Source organism: Microcebus murinus, chromosome 26 (assembly GCF_040939455.1).
Source record: "Microcebus murinus isolate Inina chromosome 26, M.murinus_Inina_mat1.0, whole genome shotgun sequence".
NCBI classification, from domain to species: domain Eukaryota; kingdom Metazoa; phylum Chordata; class Mammalia; order Primates; family Cheirogaleidae; genus Microcebus; species Microcebus murinus.
Window position 1 is genome coordinate 5691995 of NC_134129.1, and position 27770 is coordinate 5719764.

Consider the following 27770-nt stretch of genomic DNA (forward strand, 5'->3'; position numbering starts at 1 on the left):
AATAGAGCATGGGAAGTTGGCGCCCTTTGGCCAGCGTTGGCAGTGTGATCTGACCCACAGGAGGGCGACTCTTCCGCTACATCCACATCCTCCACATCCACTCAGGTAGGGAATCTCCTGAAGTCAGTGTGAAGTTGTAGCATGGGCTGAAAGGCAGCGTAGAGAAGAGACAGGAGTGGGAAACATTTTGAACTCTCCAGTGCACTGTGCTGGGTCCACACTGGGTTGGGGAGGGACTGGTCTGAGTGGACACTACCTGGGTCAGCAGGAGGGAGCTTGGAGACAGGCACCTTGCCTCTGGTGTCCATTGGGACCAGAACAAGAGAGATGAACACCAAAAAGGAGGCTCTGCTCTTGGAACCCACTGAAGATTCAGCTGGCGCAGGGTGGGACAGAGTACAGATCTCTCCCATGGAATAGTCATGAGTCAGTGTTTTAGGCTACCAGTGGGCTCAGCAGGAGGCTTTTAGAGACAACGTGCCCAACCCAGCACCTCTTACCCACTGGGCAGTCTCCAGCGCAGGCTCTCTGTGGGTGGGAAGCTGCCATTTTGGGAGTCCATAGCCCAAAACCCTGTGGGGTGTTGGCCAGGCAACAGACTCAGGCAACACCCCTATCCCTGCCCAGCAGATCAGGCCCCACCTTTGGAGGAGGAGAGAAATAAGACAAGGTGTTTTCTGGGCTGAGACTTGTGGAAGTCATACAAAAAACCCCTCCCCCAGCCATACAGGACAGACTCAGCCCGTGAAGGCAGGGAGACAGGAGAAAGGTTGCTTTCCCTGTGTGACTGGCTTGACTCTATGAGACCTTAGAACTAAGCAAAAGGGGACAGACTATTGACTGAGTGCACTGGGTTGGTTATGATCATCTAATAAGATCATAACACAAGGGCTTGCCCTTAGAGCCCTAGCTATTGCCAGTTTAGGGGCTTATGGTCTGGGAAGGAAAATCTTATTCAGAATCCTTAGCAATTGCACCATTGGACACCCCACACAGGAAACGTGAAAGATCAGAGAGAAAAGTCATCTCCCAAAGAAATATTTCCATCTCCTTCAGTAGATACCAACTTACACAGTGTGATTAAACTGATAGAGGAAGAATTCCAAATATGGATTGTAAGAAAATTCAATGGAATTGAAGAGAAAATAGAATCCCAACATAAAGAAACAACAAGAACTATACAGGAAATGAAGACAAATTCTCTAAAGAAATGGAAAGCTTTTTTTGTGTATTTTCTTCTCCCTCTGAAACGACAATGATTCCTATATTTGGCTTCTTTATGTAAACCCACATTTCTTGTATGTTTTTGTCTTATCTCTTATTTCTGTGTCCTTTTACTTCATCTGATTTGTTTAGCCCATAGGCATTATCTTCTAGTCTCAGAGTCTTTCCGCTGTGTGATCCATTCTATTCTGGAGGCTTTTCGCTGTGTTTTAAAGATCCTTAAATGTCTCCTTCATTGCCATGAATTCCATTTGGTTTTTTCGTAGTATTTCCATTTCTTTAGAGAATTTGTCTTCATTTCCTGTATAGTTCTTGTTGTTTCTTTATGTTGGGATTCTATTCTTTGGGAGGTGACTTTTCTCTCTGATCTTTCACGTTTCCTGTGTTCTTTCACTGATTCTTTCAACCAAGCTACTTTGTCAAGGACAGGGCATACTCAGACTGGTTTATCAACCTAGTTCTGAGTCCCCAAAGTGACATTTCTTGACATTTTTGATACAGGCTAATCTCACTGAGGTTAGGTGATATATTTCATTGTGGTTTTGATTTGCATTTCCCTAATGATTAAAGATGTTGAGCATTTTTTAATATGTTTGCTGGCCATTATTCTGTCTTCTTTTGAAAAGTTGCTGCATTTCCTTTGCCAATTTGTTGATGGTGTTGATGGTGTTGTTTGGATGTGCAAAAGCTTTATAGTTTGATCAGATTCCATTTATTTATTTTGTTGCTATTGTTATTGCTTTGTGAGTCTTCTTCAGGAATTCTTTACCTAGGCTGATGTTTGAAAGAGTCTTCCCAACATCTTCTTATAGAATTCTTAAGGTTTCATGCCTTAGATATAAGTCTGTTCTTTATCTTGAATTGATTTTTGTGAGAGGTGAGAGGTGGGGATTCAGTTTCAATCTTCTGCATGTAGCTATCCAGTTTTGCTAGCACTATGTACTGAAAAGAGATTCTTTTCCCTAGTGTATATTTTTGTCCGCTTTGTCAAACACTAGATTAGCATATGTGGATGGTTTCATCTCTGAATTCTCCATCCTGTTCCAAAGGTCTATGTCTCTGTTCTTGGACCAGTGCAATACTGTTTTAATTTCTATAGCCTTGTAGTACAGCTTGAAGTCTGGTAGACAGATACCTCCAATTTGTTATTTTTCTTAAAATTGCTTTGGCTATATGAGGTCTTCTCTAGTTCCATACAAAGCATAGAATTATTTTTTCTAGATCTGTAAAGAATGATGATGGTACTTTGATAGGGATTGCATGAATTCTGTAGATGACTTTAGGTAGTATGGACATGTTAATGATGTCGATTCTACCAATCCATGAGCAAGGTAGATTTTTCCATCTGTTTACATCTGCCACAATTTCTTTTCTTAGTGTTTCCTAGTTCTCCCTGTCAGAGTCTCTCACATCTTTAGTTAAATATATTCCCAGATATTTAATTTTCTTTGAGGCTATTGTAAAAGGTATTACATTTTTTATTTGAATTTCAGCTTGACTATTATTGACATGTATGAAAGCCTCTGATTTGTGTGTATTGATGTTGTATTCTGAGATTTCACTGAATTCATTTATCAATTCCAGGAGTCCTGTGGTTGAATATTTGGTGTTTTCTAGATACACTATCATATCCTCAGCAAAGAGGAGAGGTTGATCTCATCTGCCCCCATTTGGAAACCCTTATCCTTCTCTTGTCTAATTGCTCTAGCAAGGACTTCCATCACTATGTTGAATAGAAGTAGAGATAGTGGGCAACCTGTCTGGTTCTGGTTCTAAGTGGATATGGTTTTAATCTTTCCTCATTCATTTTGATATTGGCTGTGGCTTTATCATAAATGGATTTGAGAATTTTAAGGTATGACCCATCTATGCCTATTTTGTTAAGAGTTTTTATCATAAAAGTGTGCTGGACTTTCTCAAATGCTTTTTCTCCATCTACTGAAAGTATCAATGGTCTTTGTTCTTGTTTTTACTTATGGGGTGAATTGCATTTATAGATTTGTGTATGTTGAACCAGCCTTGCATTCCTGGATTACAGCCCACCTGGTCATGGTGAATTATTTCTTTGATATACTGCTGAATTCGATTTACTTAAATTCTGTTGAGGATTTTTGCATGAAGGATTTTTGCATGAAGGATTATTCATGAAGGATATTGTTCTATAGTTTTCTTTTTTTTCTTGTGTCCTTTCCTGGCTTTGGTACCAATGTGATATTGGCTTTTTAGAATGAGTTAGGAAGGATACCATCTTTCTGAATGTTGTGGAATAATTTCTGTAGTATAGGTATGAGTTCTTCTTTGTATGTTTGGTAAAACTCTGAAGTGTAGCCATCTGGTCCAGACTTTTGCATTTTGGAAAGTTGTTAATTGCTGCTCCTATTTCTGAGCTTGAGATTGATCTACTCAGGAATTCTACTACCTCCTGGGTGAACTTAAGGAGGTTGTGTGTTTCCAAGAATTTGTCCATTTCATCCTCTTTATGTAGTTTATGGGCATGTAAGTTTTTATAGTCATCAAAAATAATGTTTTGTATGTCTGTGGTGTTTGTTGTTACCTCTTTGTTTCATTTCTACTTGAGTTTATTAGCATTCTTTCCCTTATTAATCTTCTCAATTTAGCAAGAAGGCTGTCAATTTTGTTTATCTTTTCACAAAACCAGCTTTTGGTTTTGTTGATCTTCAGTATAGTTCTCTTGTTCTCAATTTCATTTAGTTCTGCTATTTCTTTTCTACTACCAGGTTTTAAATTTATTTGCTCTTCCTTTTCCAATTCCTTGAGACTGTTTATTAGATTGTCAATTTTTGATCTTTCTGTTTTTTGGATGTGAGCATTTATTGCTATTAGTTTTCCTTTCAGTTATGCTTTTGCTGTATCCACAGGTTTTGATAACTTGTGTCTCCTTTATCACTTAATTCAAAGAAACTCTTGATTTCTTTCAGTATTTCCTCCATGATCCAATAATTATTCAACAAAGATTGTTTATTTTCCATGACTTCGTCACATGGTGAGTATTCCTGGTTGAATTCAACTCTAATTTTATACTACTTTGATCACAGAATGTACATGGCATAATTTGTACCTTTTGAATTTTTGAGGTCTGATTTGTGGCCTACTATGTGTTCAATTTTAGGGAAAGTTGCATGGGCTGATGAGAAGATTGTATATTTTGCTTCATTTGGGTGGAATGTTCTGTAGCAGTCTGTCAGATCTTTTTGTTCTAGAGCTCTTTTTAAGTCCCTTATTTCCTTGCTGATTTTCTGTTTTGGAGAACTGTCCTGTTATTTCAATTGGGTATAGAAGTCCTTTCCTAATATGGTATTATTGTTTATCATGCTATTAAGATTAAACAAGGTTTGCTTTATGTAATTGGGAGTTCCTGAGTTAGGTGCATAAATATGAAAAATTGTTAATTCTTATTGTTGGATCTTCCCTTCCCCATTACATAGTGGCCATCTTTGTCCTTTTTTACTTTTGCTATTGTAAAATTTATGTTATCTGAAAATACTATAGCTACCCAGGAGAACGGGGAAGACCCTGAGGCTGAGAGACATAGACCCAGCTTGGGCTCGCTGTGGGTGAATTGGGACTGGAACTCTTCTCCCTGGTGGGGATATAGTTTGAACTCTGGGACCCAGAGGTCAGACCTGCAGACCAGATCCCATGTACCGAGGTCTCGCATTGCCCGGGGCACAGAAGGGATATACACAAACAACATACTGAAGTGTGTGTGCCTTCAGGGGCAGATCAGCATCCTAGAGGGCAACCCTCCTCCCAAAGGGAGACCATGTGTCCAGCCCAGGTGGCATTCCTGCACAGGGAAACTCCCGGCCGGCATCACAGTCCACGGAGGCCTCGTGGCGTGTGGTTTGACCTTCTGGCAGAGGCCCAGGAGTAGCTGCGGAGTTGGGGATGGTGGAAAGACGCAAGGCCCGCTCCAGACTGCAGGTATCAGACAGCCCCACTCCACATGCAGACTTTCTGACTGAGCAGGGCCATTCGAGCCCCTCCCTGTCAGCTTTGCCTGGTAGCAGAGAACAGAACTTTGACTACTGCTAACGACATTGGTGGTGCCTGAGGGCAGGCTTACCCAACCCAGCTCCACCCAGATTCTCTCCTAGACCAGTCCTCACTGAAGGGGAGAAAAGGACACACCTGGAAGTCCCAGGGTCGCACCGACCACCTGAGGCACTAGAGTGCCTCCTTACAGGAACAAGAGCTGGTTACAGGACACAAAAACAACAGCATAGCCTGTTCCTCCAAGAAAGCACCACCTACTGACAGGGAGAACATCCTGCACAGCCTTTTTATGGCACCTACTGACTCATTATACAGGGAATGATCAAATCTCACCCACAGACACCAACTACTGGCTCAGAAACTAAATAAGACATGTGAATATCCAAACAAAAAACTAAAGCAAAGAAACAGCAACTTATTGATATGGGAAGAAATCAGCAAAGGAACTCCAGAAATATGAAGAACAAAATGGAAAAAAAAACCCCAAAGAGGAGCACCAGCCCCCTAGAAACGGACACCAACCAAAATAAGGCAACCAAAATGACGGAAGAGGAATTTCGTATGTGGATCATAAGAACACTCACCGAGCTGCAACAACAACTCAATGACCAACACAAAGAAACCACAAAAAGCCTCCAGGACATTGAACAACACAATGAAGAAAAGTTTAACCAAATTCCTGGAAATGAAGAATCAATTCAGGGAACTACAAAATTCAGGGTAGATCAAACAGAAGAAAGAATCTCAGAGATTGAATATAACACCCACCAATTAAATAAATCAGTCACAGAGATAGAGCAGAGAAACAAGAGAAAAGAGCAAAGCCTACAAGAGCTGTGGGATTATGTGAAGAAACCTAATGTGAGAGTCATACGGTTACCAGAAGAGGAAGAAGACAACACTCAAGTGTTGAAAAAGCTATTTGAAGATATAATAGGGGAAAATTTCCCAGGCCTTGCTAAAAACCTCGATATACCATTCAAGAAGCTCAGAGGACCCCTGTGAGATTCAACGCAAACAGAAACACGTCACAAAATGCAGTCATCAGACTGACCAAAATATCAACTAAAGAGGCCCTTCTAAGAGCTGTAAGATGAAAGAAGCAAGTAACATACAAGGGAACGCCAATTCGAATAACAGTAAACTTCTCTAATGATATGATATTATATCTAGAAAACTCCAAAGATTCAACCAAGAAACTCCTGGAACTGATAAATAAATTTAGTAAAGCTTCAGGATACAAAATCAATACCCAGAAATCAGAGGCATTCATATATGCCAACAACCATCTAATTGAGAACCAAATCAAGACTCAATTCCCTTCACAACAGCAACAAAGAAATTAAAGTACCTTGGAATATACTTAACCAAGGAGGTAAAAGACCTCTACAGGGAGAACTATAAAACACTGAGGAAGGAAATAGCAGAGGATGTAAGCAGATGGAAATCCATACCATGCTCGTGGATCGGCAGACTCAACATTATTAAAATGTCTATACTACCGAAACTGATCTACAGATTCAATGCAATACCAATTAAAATCCCATCAGCATTCTTCACAGATATAGAAAAAATAATTTTACACTTCGTATGGAACCAAAGAAGACCCCAAATATCAAAAGCAATTCTAGGCAACAAAAACAAAATCGGAGGTATTAAGATGCCAGAGATCAAACTATACTACAAAGCTATAGTAATTAAATCAATATGGTATTGGCACAGGAATAGGAATATTGACCAGTGGAACAGATGTGAGAATCCTGATATAAAACCATCCTCATATAGCCATCTAATCTTTGACAAAGCAGACAAAAAGATACACTGGGGAAAAGAATCCCTTTTCAATAAATGGTGCTGGGAAAACTGGATAGCCACTTGTAGAAGGCTAAAACAGGACCCACACCTTTCACCTCTTACAAAAATCAACTCCTGCTGGATAACAGACTTAAACCTAAGGTATGAAACTATTAGAATTCTAGAGGAAAAAGTTGGAAACACTCTCCTAGACATCGGCCTCGGCAAAGAGTTTATGAAGAAGTCTCCAAAGGCAATCACAGCAGCAACAAAAATAAATAAATGGGACATGATCAAACTACAAAGCTTCTGCACAGCCAAAGAAACAGTCATGAAAGTAAACAGACAACTTACAGAATGGGAGAAAATTTTTGCATCCTATGCATCTGATAAGGGGCTGATAACTAGAATATACTTAGAACTCACGAAAATCAGCAAGAAAAAAATCAAATAACCCTATTAAAAAGTGGTCAAAGGACTTGAACAGAAACTTTTCTCAAGAGGACAGAAGAATGGCCAACAAACATATGAAAAAATGCTCAATATCTCTAATCATCAGGGAAATGCAAATCAAAACCACAATGAGATATCACTTAACTCCAGTGAGAATGGCCTTTATCAAAAAGTCTCCAAACAATAAATGCTGACGTGGATGCGGAAAGAGAGGAACACTCCTACCCTGCTGGTGGGACTGCAAACTAGTTCAACCTCTGTGGAAAGCAATATGGAGATACCTTAAAGCGATAAAAGTGAATCTACCATTTGATCCAGAAATCCCATTGGTGGGCATCTACCCAAATGATCCAATGACACTCTACAAAACAGACACCTGCACTCAATTGTTTATAGCAGCAAAATTCATAATTGCAAGGCTGTGGAAACAGCCCAAGTGCCCATCAATCCAAGAATGGATTAATAAAATGTGGTATATGTATACCATGGAGTAATATTCAGCTCTAAGAAACAACGGTGATATAGCACATCTTATATTTTCCTGGTTAGAGCTGGAAACCATACTAATAAGTGAAGTATCCCAAGAATGGAAAAACAAGCACCACATATACTCACCAGCAAACTGGTATTAACTGAGCAGCACCTAAGTGGACACATACGTACCAGAATAATAGTGTATTGGGCAGGTGGGAGGGGAAGGGGGGCGGGTACATACTTACATAATGAGTGAGATGTGCACCATCGGGGGATAGTCATGCTGGAAACTCAGACTTAGGGGGGAGAGCATTTATTGAAACCTTATAATCTGTACCCCCATAATATGCTGAAATAAAAAAACAAAACAAGCAAACAAAAACCAGATAAACTCCAAGCCCTTAGTGAAGGAACTTAGAAACCTTGGAAACCTGAGATTTTTAGCTGTTTGTTTCTGAGACAGATCTCTCTCTCAACTGTGAAGGAATTCTTTGGTTATATAGAGAAAATATTTTAATTTCTAAATAAGGAATTGAAGGTCGCAAGGAGAAACCACTTCCTCAATGCTACATTAATAGTTGTGCTAGAACAATGTTTAACTCCTCAATCTACACGTCTGCCTTCATCAAGTTGTTTCTTGATGTGTCCATTAACTTTTGTTAGGGATGAAGAAAATGTATAATAAAGTAGTTACTAGATTGCTTCAAGAAATGCTAAGTGCTTTTATTTGCACATCTATGTCTTCTTGGATATACTGTAGAAGGGGTGGCCACAGGGTCCAACTGATCCTATAATTTTTTATAATATTTGTGAGATGGATATATCATCTTATATTTAAATTTCATAATTACATTTACAAAACATACACTTGTCTGCTTCATAGTCATAGAAGCTCACCTTCCAAGGCATAAGGAAAGACAGGAATGACTAACCACCAATTAAAAATACGACTTACCCAGTACTTCACTGTAGAACTGATCCCACTCCTTCATATTAATTGTTTGAAACCAAAAATCAAAATAAAGCACATATATCATATTTTTTACCCTCTCCATGAATGTCATTTGATCATTTAATTCTCACAGAACAACAGGTACATAGAAAGGAGAGAATAGAAGTCCTCCCCCGGACTTCTCTAATGTGTAGCCAAGAGAAGCGGAGACTGTACACAAGGGGTGTTTTAAGTATCTCAGCCAGCAGCTCACCACAGGGAGTAATGGCATCTGCAAGAACCACATCAAACTTTGACTCTTGTAGCCTTGTCATAAGTTTCTTCTTTAAAACTACATCTTTACAGAGCTTTCTAATACAGTCAGAATATTCCCACATGATTGTGAAAATATGACCAAAATACATCCTTTGAAATTTTATATATTGCTTTGTTGATCAGTTTCACATAAAGATCCTCAAAGTCCTTTTTAGTTAAAGATGTGGGATAAACTTCAAATTTAATAGCAGATGTTTTGCTGGGATGAACAAGAATGGAAGCTGAAGATGCCAGTACTGTCACCTCATGATCTCTCTGGACAAGTTCATCCAGGATTGTCTTCATGTTCATCCAGTGGCTGTATTCTGTGGGCCACACCAGCACCTTCCCGCAAGTCCCAGAGCTAAAGTAAGCACTCAGTTGCATCAGCAGGAGAACTGAAGCCAATTTCATAGCCATCTTGGTGAAATGCAATGCTTTTTATTCGAGTTGCTGGTCCTTTCTGTCATTTCTTTATGCTTATAACCAAGGGTTAATTAATCAAGGTAAAATTTAACTCCTGCATTAAAAGTAAGTCCATCCTCTGAGCAGTCTGAGTGTGGCTGGCAAGTGGACAAAGCAAAGGCAGATGACTTCGTGTTCACTCAAGTGTGTTTAACGTCCCTTTCTGTTTATAAGTGCATTAATCCAGCTGACTTTGATGACCTTGCATATGCAAGTAACATGTCTTATGTCATATATTTTAGAGTTCTGTCAAAAATAGTGGCAGGTGAGAGGCTCCTGGGTCTGCAGTCCCGTGACACAGAACTATAAATAAAGTAATCATATAGCTGAATCAATATTTCTCGCATATCATGGTTCAAATATTTTTTTGTAAAACTGTTTTGATGTATAATGCACATACCATATTATTCACCATATTGTTTAAAATTCAATATTTCTTAGTATATTCACAGAATTGTGCATCTACTACAACAAATAGTTTTATCTCCTTAAAAGAAACCCTGTGTACTTTTGCTTTTATCTCCCCACTCTGCATTTCCCCATCCTGTCTGCTCTAGGTAATCATTAATTTAATTTTTATATCTGTAAATTTGCTTTTTCTGGACAGTTTGATAAAGAGAATAAAAAATATGTGGTCTTCTGTGACTGACATTTTTCACTTAGCATAATGTCTAAAGAGGATCATCCATGCTATTTTTTATTGCCAAATAGTATTCCATAATATGGATATAAATATTTTATTTATTCATTTATCAAGTGAAGGACATTGAGTCTGTTTGGTTTTTGGATTTTATGAATAATGTGGTTAATCAGCATTCATGCACAAGCTTTGCATCGACATATTTTAATTTCTCCTTGGTATATGCCTATAAGTAGAATTACTGGGTCATATGCTACCTGTATGCTTATCCTTTTGGGGAATTGCTAGACTGTTTTCCACATCGGCTGCACCTTTTTCATTCCCACCAGCCTCCTATGAGGGCTTCAATTTCTCCACATCCTGGCAGGCACTTTTTATTATCTATCTTTTAATTATAATCCATGAGAGTGAAGTGATATCTCATTATGTTTGACATGTGCTTGTTTTCTAAAAGTGTTGAGAGTGTTTTTCTTGTACTTATCATCAATTGGATATTTTTCTTGGCAGAATTTCCATTCAAATTCCTTCTTCTTTTTGTTTTGCCTGTTTGTCTTATTATTGAGTCATATTTTAATATTTTTATTTTATCATTGAGTTATGTTTTTAAAAATATATTTTTAAATAGTCCTTCATTAGACATATAATTTATTCTTTTGTCAAAAAGAAAGATGATATTGTTTTTCAGTAGATTAATATTAAAATAATTTAAATTATATGACCAATGTGAAACCTGTTTTTATTTTCCACCAGTTATTTCAGAGTTGCTTTGAACCCTATAAATTAAATGAGTAACCAATTAGTGCAAAGATCATCTACATAAAAAAAAAAACTGTTCAGGAGGAAACAGAAAGATATCTCCTCCATGCTCAAAACAACCCCACATGGTCCTTGCCCTCAGCACAAGCAGTCCAGGCCGGGGTAAAGGGCCAACAGAGGACAGGAAAACTGATTTTTCTGTGATGCCAAGGGTAGTTGCCTCCTTTGTGGCCTGAGCAGCCTGATGGTGTCCGTTGCCACCAGACTGTCTGTCTGCTGATGACCAAGGCAATGAACTGCAGCTACTTCCTCGGGGGCTAAAATGGCATCTAGCAAGGCTAGGATTTCTTTGGTATATTTTATTTCTTTATTACTGGACTTGAAGTGTCCCCTTTCTTTCCATGTGGCTCCATGCACATGAACAACAGGAAAAGCATACCTGGAGTCCGGGCAATGGTCACTTGTGTGCCTTTATCTAGTTGGAGTGCCAGACAAGGGCTGTGAGTTCTGCCTTCTGTGCCGAGGTTCCAGAAGGGAGGACTTCAGCCCTAATATGTGTTGATGGGTTATCACTGCATAGCCAGCTCTCCATTGTCCCTGATCCATAAACCTGCTTCCATCAATAAATATCTCTAGGCCTGGGTTTCCTTGGGGTGCATCAGTTAGATCCATGAAATTATTTGTAAACTCATTCAATTATTTGTAAACAGTCATGCACACGTACAGATGGCTTTTGGGGAAGTAAGGTGTCAGAATTTAAAGTAGAGACTGCTCTGAGTGTTATATTTTGGGTATCCAAATGGATGGTCTGATATCTCTCAAGCCTCCCAGACACCAGCCAGTATTCTCCTGTCTGTTCCAGTAAGGGGAGCACACAGTGGGGGTGTGCAGAGTGGTGGGCTGGCCTATTGTAAACTTCTCTGCATCTTGAAGCAGGCAGCAGGTGGCAGGAATAGCTCAAATGCAAGAAGGTCATCCCTTTGTGACAATGTCCACGTGCTTTGAGAAATAAGCAATTGATATCTTAATATTTCCCAGGTCCTGACTTAGCACTCCTAGACTCATTCCTTGCTTCTTATGCACGAAAGGTTATGCATCAAAAGGTTTTAATATATCTGGGAATCCCAATAATGGGGCACTCAACAGTTATTCCTAGATATTTCAGAAACCCTTGGCAGTCCCCAGTTCACTCTAACAGATCATTATCTCCTCCCCTTAAGGCATCATACAGAGGCTTAGCAATAAGTCCCAAGTTAGGAATCCAGATGTGACAGAAACTGGCCATGACTCAGAAGCTCCACAGCTGTTGTCAAGTGAGAGATCTGGCTGCTGTGCAAAGGGCCTCCGTCCAATCAGGGAGCAGGTTTCTCTGTCACTGGGAAAACCTGAACTCAAGATATTTAACTAAACGCTGTAAAATCTGAGCCTTTTTCTAGGATACCTTGGATAAAGCCAGGAAGTTTAGAGTTACAATAGTGCTCTTGTTGGATGCCTTTTTCTGTGGTGCCAACAACTAGAATGTCATCAACATATTGTGGTAAAGTCCTGATTTAACTGAGGTCTCAGGGGTCTTTCCCAGGAATCTCCCCAATAATGGGCGGCGAGTTTTTAAAGCCCTGGGGAAGAGCTGGCCAATAGTGTTGTTGCCTTGATTGCATATCTGGGTCCTCCCATTCACGATCTGGCAGTTCCTGTGAGTCTGGGCTCCCAGGGATGCAGAAGAAGCACCTTTTAAATCTGAGAGCCTGACCCTGCAGCGCACACCAGTCAGGGTTGTGAGCAGTGTGTAAGGCTTGGACAGTTTTCAACAAACATTAAAACTATGAAATACTATACCCAAATGATGGAAAAAATTCGAAGCATGTATAAAACAATATTAATACTGAGCAAGGATATATTGATGGTTTCATGTTCATGTACAATATGGAAATGATAAATTTTGATAAATAGTTTGATATAATTTCTGAATTGGAATAGTACATGTCTACATAAACCCATATCATATTTAATTATTTTTACTTTTCCCCCAGCTTTTCTTTTTGCTTCAGAGTAAAATATTTCTAACTTTTAAAAATATCAATAGTGACAGAAACAAACTTTGATTTGACAAACTAAATTGTGAAAAGTCAAATGGTCACAGGAGGAAGGGAATCTTGCATCATAAACTCTTCTTCTTGCTGGAATAAAATGAAGTAGTTGCATCCTTCAGGGATTACAGCTTCAAACCTCCATCTAATTATTCTCTTTTTTCTTTCTTTCCTGCTGTAGCAAACATTCGGTTGAAAAACAGACAACACTTTGTGATGACGAATATAGCAGTTGCTACACAGGCCAGCAGGAACCCAAGCACATCCAGAGAGTGGTACTGGAACCAGGTGAGGTCGTGGGCTGCAACCCGAAGGTGTTTGGCTCCTTTGTGGCGCATGACAAACTCGATCCAGAAGACTGCTCTATCAAGAGGTTTCATTGGCTGATCACGTTGAATTCTTGATAATTTCATAGCATTCTCTTTAAACCTGAAGGAAAAACATCAACATTCCAACATCAAAATACGTTTATTGCCTAAACATCTAAAATCTTGGAAAGATTTTTGTAAAGTATCAAAATTAATGCCATAGTTTTGCCTTAGAGAAGTACACTTATACTTGGGTGATTATGGAAAGTTTGGCTTTTATTTATTGACTTTTTTGAGACAGAGTCTCACTGTGTTGCCCAGACTAGGGTGCCATGGTGTCAGCCTAGCTCACAGCAACCTCACACTCTTGGGCTCATAGGTCCTCCTGCCTCAGCCTCCTGAGTAGGTGGGACTACAGGCATGCACCACCACGCATGGCTAATTTTTTCATATGTTTTCAGTTGTCCAGCTAATTTCTTTGTATTTTTAGTATATATGGGACCTCGCTCTTGCTCAGGTTGGTTTCAAACTCCTGAGCTCAAACGATCCGCCTCCTAGAATTTTAGGATTACAGACGTGAGACACCGTGCCTGGCCAAGTTTGGGTTTCATGTAGAAATTTTCTCATTAGGAAATATATACATAAAAGCATATGGAAAAAATATATATTTGTTTGATTATTTATTTATTTTTGTAGAGATGAAGTCTTACTCTGGTGCCCAGGCTGGAGTTGGTGACATGATCATAGCTCACTGTAACATTGATCTCCTGGCTCAGAAGATCCTCCTGCCACAGCCTCCTGAAGAGCTAGGACTAGAGGAGTGCTCCTCCATGTGCAGGCTACTTTATTTTTAAATTATTATACAGATGGGGTCCTACTGTGCCGCCCAGGTTGGTCTCCAACTTGTAGCCTCAAGTGATCCTCCCCCTTAGCCTCCCAACGTTCTGGGATTATAGATATGAACACTCACATCGAACCAAGAAATATATTTAAAATGGAAAATGGAAAGTTAATATCTCTCTAGCAGAGGAAATAATATGAGCCATTCTAAGTGTTATAAGTAAGATAGTGGAAATGCAAGCTGAGGATGGTCGTCTTGATTTTAAAAGGGAATCCTGTCATGATGGTTGAAATGCCTCCTAACCGGTCTCTCTGCTTCTACTCTCCTCTTCTGTCTTCTACACTCTGTTTCCCACCTAGTACTCAGAATGAATTTCTTTTAAATAAATGCCATGTAAATTATGCTCCCTGGTTAAGATTTCCATCTGGCCTCTCATCACATTAAGAATAAAATCGAACTCTGCTCTTTGGTCTACAGGTTCCTACATCATCAGGCTCTGGATCATCTTCTCTTAATACTTTCCCCTGGTGCACTGTCTTCTAGGGACATAGACCCTCTATTGTCTTTTAAGCGACCACGTGCTTTCTCACCTTAGCACCTGTAAGGTGCTAGCACTGTAAGGTTTGTGTCCCCTCTTTCTCTCTCTTTGTGCATTCTTCCTTGAAACAACAAAAGCGTTGCCTCATTCTCTTTAGAGGCTTCCCCTTAAATGTTCCCTCTCAGAGAGGCTACTCCTGGTGTGGTAGCACACAGGTAGGACTTCCTGTTTCTTTAATGTGCTTATCTTTCTTTTAGATCTTAGAATTTTAAAACATGTTGTATATCGTTTCAAATAAACACTTAAATGTAAAATACATAAGATAAATGTATGTACTCTAAGTAAGCAGCTCAAATGTTCAAAATCACCTGAAAAATTATTATGAAGACACTGTATACACATTACTCAGATCATAATATTTGGTATCACACCTGTCTAGTAGTATCCCCTTTCCATAGAACACTTTAGTCCCTACCCCCATCTTCAAATTAAGTATTATCCTGACTTCTAACACCGTAGATTAGCTTTGCTTATTTATGTAACTGAGTCATATAGTGTGTCCTTATTTGTGTCTGTCTTTTTTAAAGCAGTAGTTTGTTAATTCCATTGCTATGTAGTATCTCTTGCTTGACAAATGCTACAAATTATCTCTTCATATTATGATTGACAGACATTTATGATGTTAACATTTTTGAACACTACTAACAATTCTGGTATCAACATTCTAGTATATATATCATCAGGTTTATATGTTTATACATTTTTGCTTCTTATATACTTGGGCAGGAATTATGGAGATGAATATATATATATAATGATGACTTTCTTGTTGACTGAATTTTATCAAAATGTATTTTTAATGATTAAAATATAAAACAAATGATCATTTCTTTGACTATTTCTAACTTATATATACTATGGCTAGACCATATATCTTTATGATTATCAATTTTTTTAAATTTATTGACTATTGATCTATAACTATATGGTCTATTCAGGTAACTGAATTTCATATATATATATATTGCATATGTATTTGCTACACATCATTATGCATATGCATATCACATAGCTTACTTTTTTTTTTTAACCATTCACAAAAATGTATTTGGGATCAATTATAAACCTAAATGTAAAGCCTAGTTTCACAAAGCTTCCAAAGAAGATATAGGAAGATATCATAACTTTGGAGAAGATAAAGTTTCCTACACAGGATGCAAAAAGCTCTCACTACAAAGGTTTTGGTTAAAGTGTGTTCTCTGAATGTTTTATGTCCTTAATCATTATTTTGTCTTTTCTTTATCTGTTTAGATTTAATATAAGTACTGGTGTATCCACATTCATATCTAACATCTCATTCTGAATTGTCTCTTCTATTTTTCCAATCTGCTCTATGTTTATTTTCTCATTTTTTCCTCCCTTCAGTTAAAGAATTTTTACCATTATTGTCCCACTATTTTCTTCTTGATTAAATATTTTTAAAGTATCTCTTCAAGTGATCCTTCCTTATATGCCAATCTTACTGATGGTAGAAATAAATGCTGAATGGATAGTAGCTGGTCTAGGCATAGAATTTTCCAATTTATTTCCTATGGAGTATGGAAACAATTAATTATTCAAGATGTCTTTTATCAAAATGAAAAATTCTGTGCTTTAAAGAATATCATCAAGAATGTATAAAAATCAACCCATCCAGAATGGAAGAAAATATTTGAAATCATAAATCTGCTAAGGGATTATAACCATAATATATAAAGGAGTGTTATAAGTCCTTAATAAAATGAGTTAAAAAAATAGCCTAATGTTCAAAAGATTAAAGTAGAACCATCTCCAAAGAAGATATGTCAATAATCAGTAATCACATGAAAAGATGCTAAATATTTTTAGTCACAGGGAAATACAAATCAAGACCAATGAGAGACTACTTTTCACCCAGTACAATGCCTGAAATATGAAGACAGATGGTGAGTGTTGGGAATAGTGTGAAGGAATCGGACTCCTCCTATGTTGCTTATGATAATGCAAAATTGTGCATGTGCTTTGGAAAACAATTTGGCAGTTTTTCATAGACAAAAAGTTCCCCTATGGCCCAGCAATTCCATTAATAATATCTACTCCCAAAATATCAACACATATTTTCGGGCAAAAACATGGCCATCAATCTTCATAATTGGAAACAAGGAAAATTTCCATGAGCTGATGAATGGATAAATTAATTGTGGTATATCCACACTAAAGACTATTATGCAGCAATAAAAGGGGACAAAATACTGATACATGCAACCACATGGATAAAGCTAAAACACAATATGCTTAGTGAAAAAGCTATTTCCAAAGCACCATAAATTATATGATTCCATTGATAGCAGATTTCTAGAGAGGGTGATCCATAGAGAAAAAAATTGGTATTTCCGTAGGGTCGGGTGTTTATGTGAAAAGACATCTATGTCTTATGAAGTTTATTTTGGGTTGATAAAATGGTTCTAAAATTATATTATGGTGATGGCTTCAAAACTCTGTAACATTAATAAAAATATTCAAATTTTATACTCTAAACAGGTGAATCTTATGCATTGTAAATTATACCTCATTATTATATCTATTAAAATAATTATAATATACAAGTAAATTTTTGAGTAAGAAAAAGGAATACATTCAGAAATTTTAAGTATTGAACTAAAATATTTTATCATAGTTTTACATTGATTACTCTTTTTAACTGTGAATTCTGTCTTGTTTTTTAAAATTCATGTGTTTTATACCTATCTATATATTGGAAGTTATTTTTATGTAGAACATTTTTGCACTAATTGTTTACTCATTAAATTTATTAGGTTCAATGCAACCGTGAAGTAACAGTCTAGTGGAAATGAAAGCAGATTTCACATTGGTTACATAACTGAAATTCGTTCAAAGTTAATTTACCAAAAAAGGGATTTATTTTACTCATTGTTGACATGAGAACCTATCTATAAATACCACTTTTTAAAAGAATTAGTGTACTCACATAGGGTTATTAATGACTGTCTTCAAAGCGCTGAGCAAATCTGTACTTGACATTGTGTTGAAGTCCACTCTAACAGCTGCTCCCTTGGCCTTCATGTGGGCAATGTTGTCTGGTTGATCCGCAAACAAAGGGATGCCCACCATGGGGACCCCGTGGTAGATGGCCTCATAGATGCCATTGGCTCCACCATGAGTTATGAAAGCCTTGGTTTTTGGGTGACCTAGAATTGGGTGAATATCAGTAGAATTATTCATTATAAGTCTTAGGAATAAAATGTGAAATGCACAATACAGGACACTGAAAGTGGTAATGTTTTCTCGGTAACAGATTAGAACACCCACGACACTGCCCAGAAATTGAATTCAGATTTCAGAGGAGGAAGCACCTACTGTTGCTGGAGAGGAAAGTGAGGCCTGCATGGAAGAAATGGTGTGGGAAGTGAGAATGGAAAAATGGATACAAGATTAGCGAGTAGAAAAGATGAAAAGACACATTTTGAGTAAAAGAAAAAAATGTGTGAAATATAAAAAAGGAAGAAGAAAAGGAAATGACTGGGCAGGTGTTCATAAAAACACGTTCTCTGAAAGCAACATGCAGTCAGGGAGTCTGACATGCGAGTGCCCAGGGCACAGGGAGAGTGCTGGGAGCAGGGCTGGGGTCAGAGGAAGGACAGGCCACGCTTCTCTGTGGAGGTGTCGTCACAGTGTAGTAAAGACCGGGATTTATTCCCATAGAAAATGCAGAGTCACTGGCAATAGAAGAGCAACTGTTCTTGTTCAGTGTCCTGTGGAATAATCCTGCAGTAGAGGAAAGGACAGGGGTGAAGTTGTAGAAGTAGAAACAGAGAGAACCCAGCAAGCTATTGAAAAATTCTCGGAGAGGCAATTACACCTGAAATAAAGATATTTTATTTTCGGACATAAACAATATGAGTGCATGTAACAAAATGCTCACTTGCTATAGTTTATTCTTTCCCCCAGGAATAAAAAATAAATATAAAGTTGTTAGGTTTTATTTTTGTGTTTTCAAAAATAAATATTCAATATGTTAGCTGCTTTTGAACTACTATCACTCTAATTGGCTGTTACACATATATTCAGTTTGTTTTTTCTCCAGTATCTTACCAAGAAGGTCATTCTGGGGCATCCACTTGAACAGCCGAGTATTGGGTCCTAAGGTATCTGGTTTCTTGCCATCAAATCTCCAAAGAACCTGTTAGGGTAAAGAAAATACCTTGTTCCATGGGCGATACTCCAAAGTTATGGCATGTTAGAACTTGAAAGAGATCGTCAATTATCCAGTTAAACCCTTCCCATATAAAAGAAGAAGAAATGAGAATAAGGTAGTTAAGTAATAAGAACTACTAAAACTCTGAGCTAAATAGAAAAACCGGATTTCATGTGCTTATTTTCTAATTAATTTGGTATCTAAGGAATTCTAAGTAACTTAGAGAAATTATATTTTCAATGACAAATGCAAATATTTAAGAAATCATTTGATAGTCAAGGTACTTCTTATAAAGTTATCATCTTATCTTATCATCTTATAAAGTTAATATTAATGTGTTTTTCTAAATGTTTTATTTTTAATTATTTTGGACACACAATAGTCGTAATTGTGTATGGGGTACATGTGATGTTTTGATACAGGCTAACAGTGTGTAATTATCAAATCATGGTAACTGTGGTATCTGTCACATCAAGCATTTCAGTGATATGAGTAATTGTTTAGATCTACTTGTTCTATAAGTAATTTCATTAGAGTTAGACATTATTTGGTTTACAAAACAGCAAATCAGTAAGATCAGCTACTTGCCAAAAATATATCAAGGCTGCATTGGTAGCATGAATGATACTGTTAGGAAATAAGTTATCAAGCACTTCTCCCAAGCAAAATTTTGAGGGGCAATTTTTGACAAAAACTTGGAGTGTTATTACTATTTGTAGTCTTGAAAATTCTTACAATGCAGAAAAGTGGAGCTGTTGCTTAGTTCAAAAAGTCTAAAATTGTATTCTGCTAAATTTTGCTTACTAGATCATTAACACTTAGATCACAGGCTACAGCAGTGATTCATATGGTCGCTATAACTAAGCCATTTCCAAGCCCACTACCCGAATAGCTACTGATTGCAGAATTCCCAGGCAGTCCTTATAAACTTGAGTTTAATTTAGGGGTGATTATCTCCAACTTGCTAGGTGAATATTACACAAATTTCGAGTTTTCATCAAAAAAGTAGCACAGATCATTAGGAGACATCTATGTCAGATAGAAAACTAAAAAGTAACTCATGAATACACATAGACTGCAAGTGTATTCTGTATATTAGTAAATAAGTTCCTACTATATTTTATTGAAGGGGCATCTGAACCTCTTCGCAATTCTGGCTTCCTTCTGATTGACTCCTTCCTTTATTCCATTCTCCTCCTCAATCAGGAGGAGAAGTTAATCTGGTGATTGGAGCAGAATTGTGGTGGGGCCACGTTTTATAATGCACAGGTGCTACTGCAAGGGCAGGATCCCATCTGCGTCTCTTCATTACACTCAGGCCTGTCTAGAGAGGCAGGAAAGGTTTTCTCTTTTTGTAAATCTACTCAGCTAAATGGGTATCTGGAGTAGTGATTTTTCAGCGTAGGGGGATTTTTTTCTCTGATCAGAATCCTGGACAAAGCACTGAAAAGGTATATTCCGAATTTATAGGAAGGTGCTTGCTTCGGCAGCATATATACCAAATTCATAGGAAGTACCAAGGTTAGATCGCATGGGAAGCCTAAACTGCAATGCATTGCAGACTATTTTTAATACCTGCTTCTTGTTATTGTGCTAGTGCAGATACTCATTAAAATTTAACCTCTTTCCAATGATGTCTATATTGTGTACAGAGCCTTCAGAAACATAGCAATAGGATCAAATGACACATAGAATTTGGTGATTTCTCTGTACATTCTTGCAATACCATGATAATACCAAAACTTTTCTGCACTTCTTAATTATGTTTGTTTATGACCACAATGTTAATGTCAAAGTTATTTAAAATGAAAATCTACATTGTTACCATTTAGCATCTTCCATATATATTTTAGTTTTTGAGCTGATATCTGAGATAATTAGAGCTATCCTAACAGTTAACCTTTTGGACAGAAGCTTATGCAGGTGTACTCTTTACAAAGTTGGACAGAGGGATTCAGTAGCTGTCCACCATTAGGCGCTTTCTCCAACCTTTTGTGGGATCTGGGCAAGGGCTGAAGCGATCACATTGGCCCTTTCTTCTGTCATGTTACTGAGCATCGACCCCAGAGAAAACACCACAACGCCGTTTTCTCCAGAGCTCTGGACAAAGTCTTCCATCTCCTGTGAAGAAAGAATGTGTTCCGTCACAAACAGGTATCAGTACAACAAACACAGTTGAAAGGATTTTTACAAACATCTAAGAGAAAATCAAGAATCAATGATTGTTCTTCTTTTGAGGAATTATTATTTTTTAACTGACCTAATCACAAAGTTTTCTGGAAGGAAATTTTCATTATGAGATAGATGGCTTCTATTTTACATATCTGTGCAAATATGTGTATGCATGTATGTATGTGTGTGGGAGGAAGAAATGAAGTGGAGCTGTTACAATGTAGTTGGGAGAGATAATGCTAAAAACAGATTATAGCCAGACTTTTCATTTATATTATTATATTTACTAATATAGGTTCTTGAATGTGGCTTTCCTTGAATTAATTGTATATGGTTAATGCTCTCTACTAAATCACTTGTGTTCATTTTAGGCATTTTCTGTAGAATTGGTTTAGTTTGGACCCATTGGAGCCTTCCTTGACTATGAGCTAGGAGGAAATCTTACTAAGGTTTAGGATGATATTTTATCTATATTTCTTTAGTTGTATAATCTTTTATACCTCACTTAATATCTGTCAGAGTTTCCCAGTCTTTTCCCCTAAAAATAAAAAGAACACACACACACACACACACACACACACACACACACTCTCACACACTTAAAAGCAGGAGGTTAAGAGTCGCTGATATTTAGGATTATGATACTGTGGTTTGGACTTTTAGAGAAATAGTCCCAAAGGTCCCATTTATAATACATAATTATGAGGACAGGGTAGAAAGTATCTAGCCATAGTTAATAGAACAATAAAACATAACAGGGGGGATAATTTCTGGACAGCTCTTCTATACGGTATATAGTTATACGGCTGAATAATCATATTTCTTACGTTAGTGTGTAGATATGAGGCATTTTATTTATCCTGAATTTGAATGATTAAACTGATGAGCTATTTATAACTGGCTGTGAGGGACTGTCATTGTCCCTCACTGTGTCCCACAGACAGCACCTGTGTCACTCGGGAGAATCACCAGGCTTTGTATCACGGAGATCTGGTCACTGTCTTGAGGACTAAATCACTCTCTATAAAACTCCTGGCGATTATGTGCTTGCTTGGAGTTGATTGAGAATTATTCTTACTGCTGTTTTCCGTTGTGTGCCACATTTTCAATTGAAATACATTCTATACAGGAATAATTGCAAATTGCTCCAAGTATTCTCCCACCAAAGAAAAAATCAAACAAACCAAAACAAACGAAAGAGAAAAAAAATAAAGGAAGAGTCAAGCGTTTCCTGGATTTTACATCAAAATCATATTCTCATTTTTTGTTGTTGTTCCTTTTACATTAAATTCATGCTTTTTATTCTCTGTGAAATAATCATTCCTCTAACATAACAAGTAAACTTTCATGTATTAATCCTTGGAGTAAACCTTCTCTGTAAAACAGTGTTTACAAAAAAAATTCCAAATTTGAAAAATATAGTTTTCACTAAATGACATTGGTTTTTATAGGAGAGTTACCATGTTACTTTTCCACATAATATATGGGAAAAGAGGATATTTGGTGTGAATCTAGTTCCCTGATGCTGCATTTCATGTAACTTGTTTTCATCATTTGTCTCCTGGGCTGACTGTCCCCCAAGGCATTGTGCGTCCATCCATTCAGTGTCAAACTAATGCATCCTCTTTACAGATTCATCACTGATCTCATTCTGTTATGTCTTTATGAAAATAATATAAGATCAATGTAAGCAATTTTGTGATGGACTGGAAATGTAAAACAAAGATAATGAGTTTCACCCAGATTCTGACCAGAGGTACTCCCAATTATATGTGTGTCCTATTATTATGGTTTTTATTCGGTTTATATGACATAATATAATTATGTGACATATATTTAGAAAATTTTCATCTTATTTTATATACCTTTCATCCAACAAAAAGTATGATATTGTTCTCTTCAGTGTTTTGCACCTTAGTTTCCAACTAATGTTGCATTCTGCTGACTATTTATTTTATGGTAAAATTATTGGTGTGGTATGGTATGCACATTGTATGAGTTTTTGATCATTTTTATGTAAGATATTTAAATTACTTTCAGTTTATTTTATGAATATCTGTCACAAATCTTAAATCTACTCATCTTGATTTATTTTTTGTCTGTACATTTTATGTAAGTATACTGTGAAACCAGCAGCTATGTCCATTTTTAAAACACTTGGTATATTTTGTCTAATGTCTTACTATTTTATTAGTAAAACACACAGGCATTATTTGAGAACCTAATATTTAGTGGAAAAGCAAGCAATTTGGGGTCACAATTACTATCATAATTAGAGAACAGATTTCAGATTAATAATAGATTAATCAGAACAGATTAATAATAATTAGAGAACAAAAGTCACAACTATTGACTTGACTTCAAATCATTATGCAAGTTAATTTCTATGGCTGGTATTAGTAATGATCACTATTGCACTACTAGTGAGCCTGCTCCTTGTCCATCTCATCATATTCTCTTCCCCCTCCTACTGGCACCATCACTTTCCCTTAATGTGAATGGATATATGTATTGAGAATATGTTTAGATTGCACAGAATTTCATTACTCTTACATCTCCTTTTGTCCCTTGTGGAAGTTATCATAATCAGTTTACATTCAAAATACATATTGAGTTTTACCTTTGAATAAGGCTTAAGTTTTAAGTTGGTGCTAATAAGAAGGTAGACAGTGGGACTGCAAACTAGTTCAACCTCTGTGGAAAGCAATATGGAGATACCTTAAAGCAATACAAGTGGATCTACTATATCTTCCAGCAATCCCATTACTGGGCATCTACCCCCACCCCCAAAAAAAGTCACTCTATGAAAAAGACACCTAAACTCGAATGTTTATAGCAGCACAATTCACAATTGCAAAGCTGTGGAAACAACCCAAGTGTCCATCAATACATGAGTGGATTAACAAAATGCCATGGAATACTAGTCAACTATAAGGAACAACAGTGATATAGCACCTCTTGTATGTCCCTGGATAGAGCTGGAACCCAATCTATTAAGTGAAGCATCCCAAGAATGGAAAAATAAGCACCACATGTACTCACCAGCAAATTGGTATTAAGTGATCAACACCTAAGTGGACATATAGGAATACCATTTATCTGGTGTCGGGCAGGTGGGGGGGAGGGGATGAGTATATACATACATAATGAGGGGGATGTGCACCAACTGGGGGGTGGACATGCTTGAAGCTCTGACTTCAGGGAGGAAGAGGGGCAAGGGTAATATATGTAACCTTAACATTTGTACCCCCACAATCTTCTGAAATAAATAAATAAATAGAAGGTAGACAAAAAAGATCTTGTAAAAGATCACATAGTAGGGCACTAAAAAACCGTTTTCTCCTTTATCTTAAAGTATGATATTAAAGTAAAATATATCAGGTTCTTAATTTCCTGCATAAGGAATATTTTTTTATATTATGGCAGAATTCTTCTGTAAATCAAATCTAAGGTCACTTCTCAGATACAAGTAACAGAATTTAGTTGGTCTTTGTTATATGTGGACTGTACATCTACTGTGACTTTCTCTGTTAGGCAGTTATGAAGTTGAGACAAAAGTTTTCCGGGCAGCTTTATTGAGGAGTCCTACAGACTTGACCTAAGGCAGGAAACTTTCTCTGATAAGGTAAACCTTCCTGTTTATGCTCTAAGGGGTAAAACTCTGGGATCTCAATGGGGAATGATCTGAATGCTGGAGTGAAACAAGAATAAGCAAGACTAATGGTGAAGAGCCTCAACTCTTACAATAATTAACCAAAACCAAACAAATAGGAATATATTCACCTTAGGCAGGGTTTTGGCAGGTTTGCAATGGAGTCCTCCAACGAATTCAATATTTGGCAAGAGTGGGCGAGGAAATTCCAAATCCCAATAGGTTCGAATAAGCCACATATCAGCTTTCTTCATTGTCTCATATAATGTAGTGGGTCTGCCTGAAGGGGAGACAGAAAAGAAAACATAGATGACACAAGAGAGTTGTCTTGAAATATAAAAGTAATTTCCTGAAAGGAGTTGTAATAATGTAGCCAAAGACATATAAAGTGTTTGTGTTTTGATAAAACATATACACATATTGATATACTGGCATGATTTAATTCCCATATACTCTATATGTTGCTCATAGGTTTGTATAAGAAAAGCAAAGTGCTAAGAGAATGTCATGTCACATCAGCATATTCACAATCATCAGTATATATTAACAGAAGCCACTGTGGAATTCCCCATGCAATTGTTTATTTTCTAAAGCTGCAATAGGAAAAAGTACTACAGTAATAGGGTATTGGGCAGGTGGAAGGGGGTAAGGGGGGTATATACATACATAATGAGTGAGATGTGCACCATCCTGGGGATGCTCATGCTGGAGACTCAGACTTGTGGGAGGAGGGGAGGAAAAGGCATTAATTGAAACCTTAAAATCTGTACCCCTATAATACGCTGAAATAAAAAAAACTCTTTGAGCATCACTATCAATTATTCCTGCCAAAATGATAAAAACTTCCTTCTAAAAGGTACTCAATTTTGTTTCTTCTATTTATAAAATAGAAGATCATGATCCTTAGTTCACCAATTATATCAACATTTTTTGTGAAAATATGGTTGAAATCCTTGTACCTATTACTACTTTTGGTTCATGTGAAGATCTTAATAATATTAGTATTTTAAAAATAAATATACTTGGAAATGACAGGTGGAAATTTTCAAAAGTTATAGAAATGAATAATTTTTGCTCCCCTTTCATTTAGCTCATATTTTTCATAATGTAGAGGTATATTTTAATAAAATATACATAATATTGAAAGTTCACATCCCAATAAGATTTTAGCCCTTAAAATAAATAATCTCCCAGCCCTTAGTGAAGGAATGCAGAAATATTAGAAACCTCAAATTTTAGGTATCTGTGTCTGAGACAGAGCCATCTCTTAACTGTGAAGGAATTCTTCTTATATAGCAAAAAATATTTTAATTTCTAAATAAGGAAAATAAGGTATACAAGGGGAAGCAATTTCCCCAATGCTACATTGGTAGTTGTACCAGAACAACGTGTGATTCCTCAGTCTACACGTCTGCCTTCATCAAGATATTTCTTGGTGTATCTATGAACTTTTATTAAAGATGAAAAAAGTGGATACTACAATGGATATGGGATTGCTTGAAGAAATCATGAATGGTTTATTTTGCACATTGATGACCATATGGAGTGGGCTGTAGGAGTGATGGCCACAAGGTTCTAAGTGATCCCATAATCTTTCCATAGTGTTTGTGTGATTGATAGATCATCTTATATTTTTCATTAATTGTTTCAAGTACAAAAGATACAGTCCTCTGACTTCATATTCATACAAGCTCACCTTCCAATTCACAAGGAAAGATAGGAATTAACAATCACAAATTAAAAACATGACTTACCCAGTACTTCACTGTAGAACTGATCCCACTCCTTCATATTCGATGTTTGGAACCAAAAGTCAAAATAAAGCACATATATCATATTTTTTACCCTCTCCATGAATGTCATTTGATCATTTAATTCTGACAGAGAAACTGGTACATAGGAAGGAGGGATTAGAAGTCCTCCACCATACTTTTCAAATTGGTAGCCAGGAGAGAAGCGGAGACTGTACACCAGGGGTGTTTTAAGTATCTCCGCCAGCAGCTCACCGCAGGGACCAAAGGCATCTGCAAGAACCACATCAAACTTTGACTCTTGTAGCCTTGTCATAAGTTTCTTGTTTAAAACTGTATCTTTACAGAGCTTTCTAATACAGTCAGAATATTCCCACATGATTTCTTCCACTTGTGAAAAATATGACCAAAATACATCCTTTGAGATTTTATATATTGCTTTGTTGATCAGTTTCACATAAAGATCCTCAAAGTCCTTTTTAGTTAAAGATGTGGGATAAACTTCAAATTTAATAGCAGATGTTTTGCTGGGATGAACAAGAATGGAAGCTGAAGATGCCAATACTGTCACCTCATGACCCCTCTGGACAAGTTCATCCAGGATTGTCTTCATGTTCATCCAGTGGCTGTATTCTGTGGGCCACACCAGCACCTTCCCGCAAGTCCCAGAGCTAAAGTGACCACTCAGTTGCATCAGCAGGAGAACTGAAGCCAATTTCATACCCATCTTGGTGAAATGCAATGCTTTTTATTCGAGTTGCTGGTCCTTTCTGTCATATCTCATGCTTATAACCAAGGACAAATTAATCAAGGTAAAATTTAACTCCTGTACTAAAAGTAAGTTGATCCTCTGAACAGTCTGAGAGTGTGGCTGGCAAGTGGACAAAGCAAAGGCAAGTGACCTCGTGTTCACTCAAGTGTGTTTAACGTCCCTTTCTGGTTATAAGTGCATTAATCCAGCTAACTTTGATGACCTTGCATGTGCAAGTAACATGTCTTATGTCATATATTTTAGAGTTCTGTCAAAAATAGTGGCAGGTAAGAGGCTCCTGGGTCTGCAGTCCCGTCACACAGAACTAGAAATAAAATAATTATACAGCTGAGTCAGTATTTCTCGC

At 37.2% G+C, this 27770-nt stretch overlaps 1 protein-coding gene and 1 pseudogene across 1 annotated transcript; both read right to left on the bottom strand.

Annotated features, from left to right (window-relative positions):
• Positions 1 to 8900: 8900 nt before the first annotated feature.
• LOC105879077 (UDP-glucuronosyltransferase 2B31 pseudogene) lies at positions 8901 to 9697 on the bottom strand (annotated as a pseudogene).
• Positions 9698 to 12951: 3254 nt separating this feature from the next.
• On the bottom strand, positions 12952 to 27449 carry LOC105883085 (UDP-glucuronosyltransferase 2B31-like). The gene is made up of 6 exons (XM_012785972.3): positions 26656 to 27449; positions 25033 to 25181; positions 21067 to 21198; positions 18975 to 19062; positions 17851 to 18070; positions 12952 to 13585 (listed from the first exon to the last, which is right to left on the bottom strand). The coding sequence occupies exons 1-6, from the start codon at positions 27377 to 27379 to the stop codon at positions 13306 to 13308; spliced, it is 1593 nt and encodes a 530-aa protein (XP_012641426.2). The 5' UTR covers positions 27380 to 27449; the 3' UTR covers positions 12952 to 13305.
• Between the last annotated feature and the right edge of the window lie 321 nt (positions 27450 to 27770).

Coding starts and splice junctions, on each gene's coding strand:
- LOC105883085 (XM_012785972.3), bottom strand. CDS start 27,379: ATGGGTATGAAATTGGCTTCAGTTCTCCTGCTGATGCAACTGAGTGGT. Junction 25,182..26,655: donor GTTCTACAGTGAAGTACTGG/GTAAGTCATGTT, acceptor TCTCCCCTTCAG/GCAGACCCACTACATTATAT. Junction 19,063..21,066: donor TTGCCCAGATCCCACAAAAG/GTTGGAGAAAGC, acceptor TTACCCTAACAG/GTTCTTTGGAGATTTGATGG.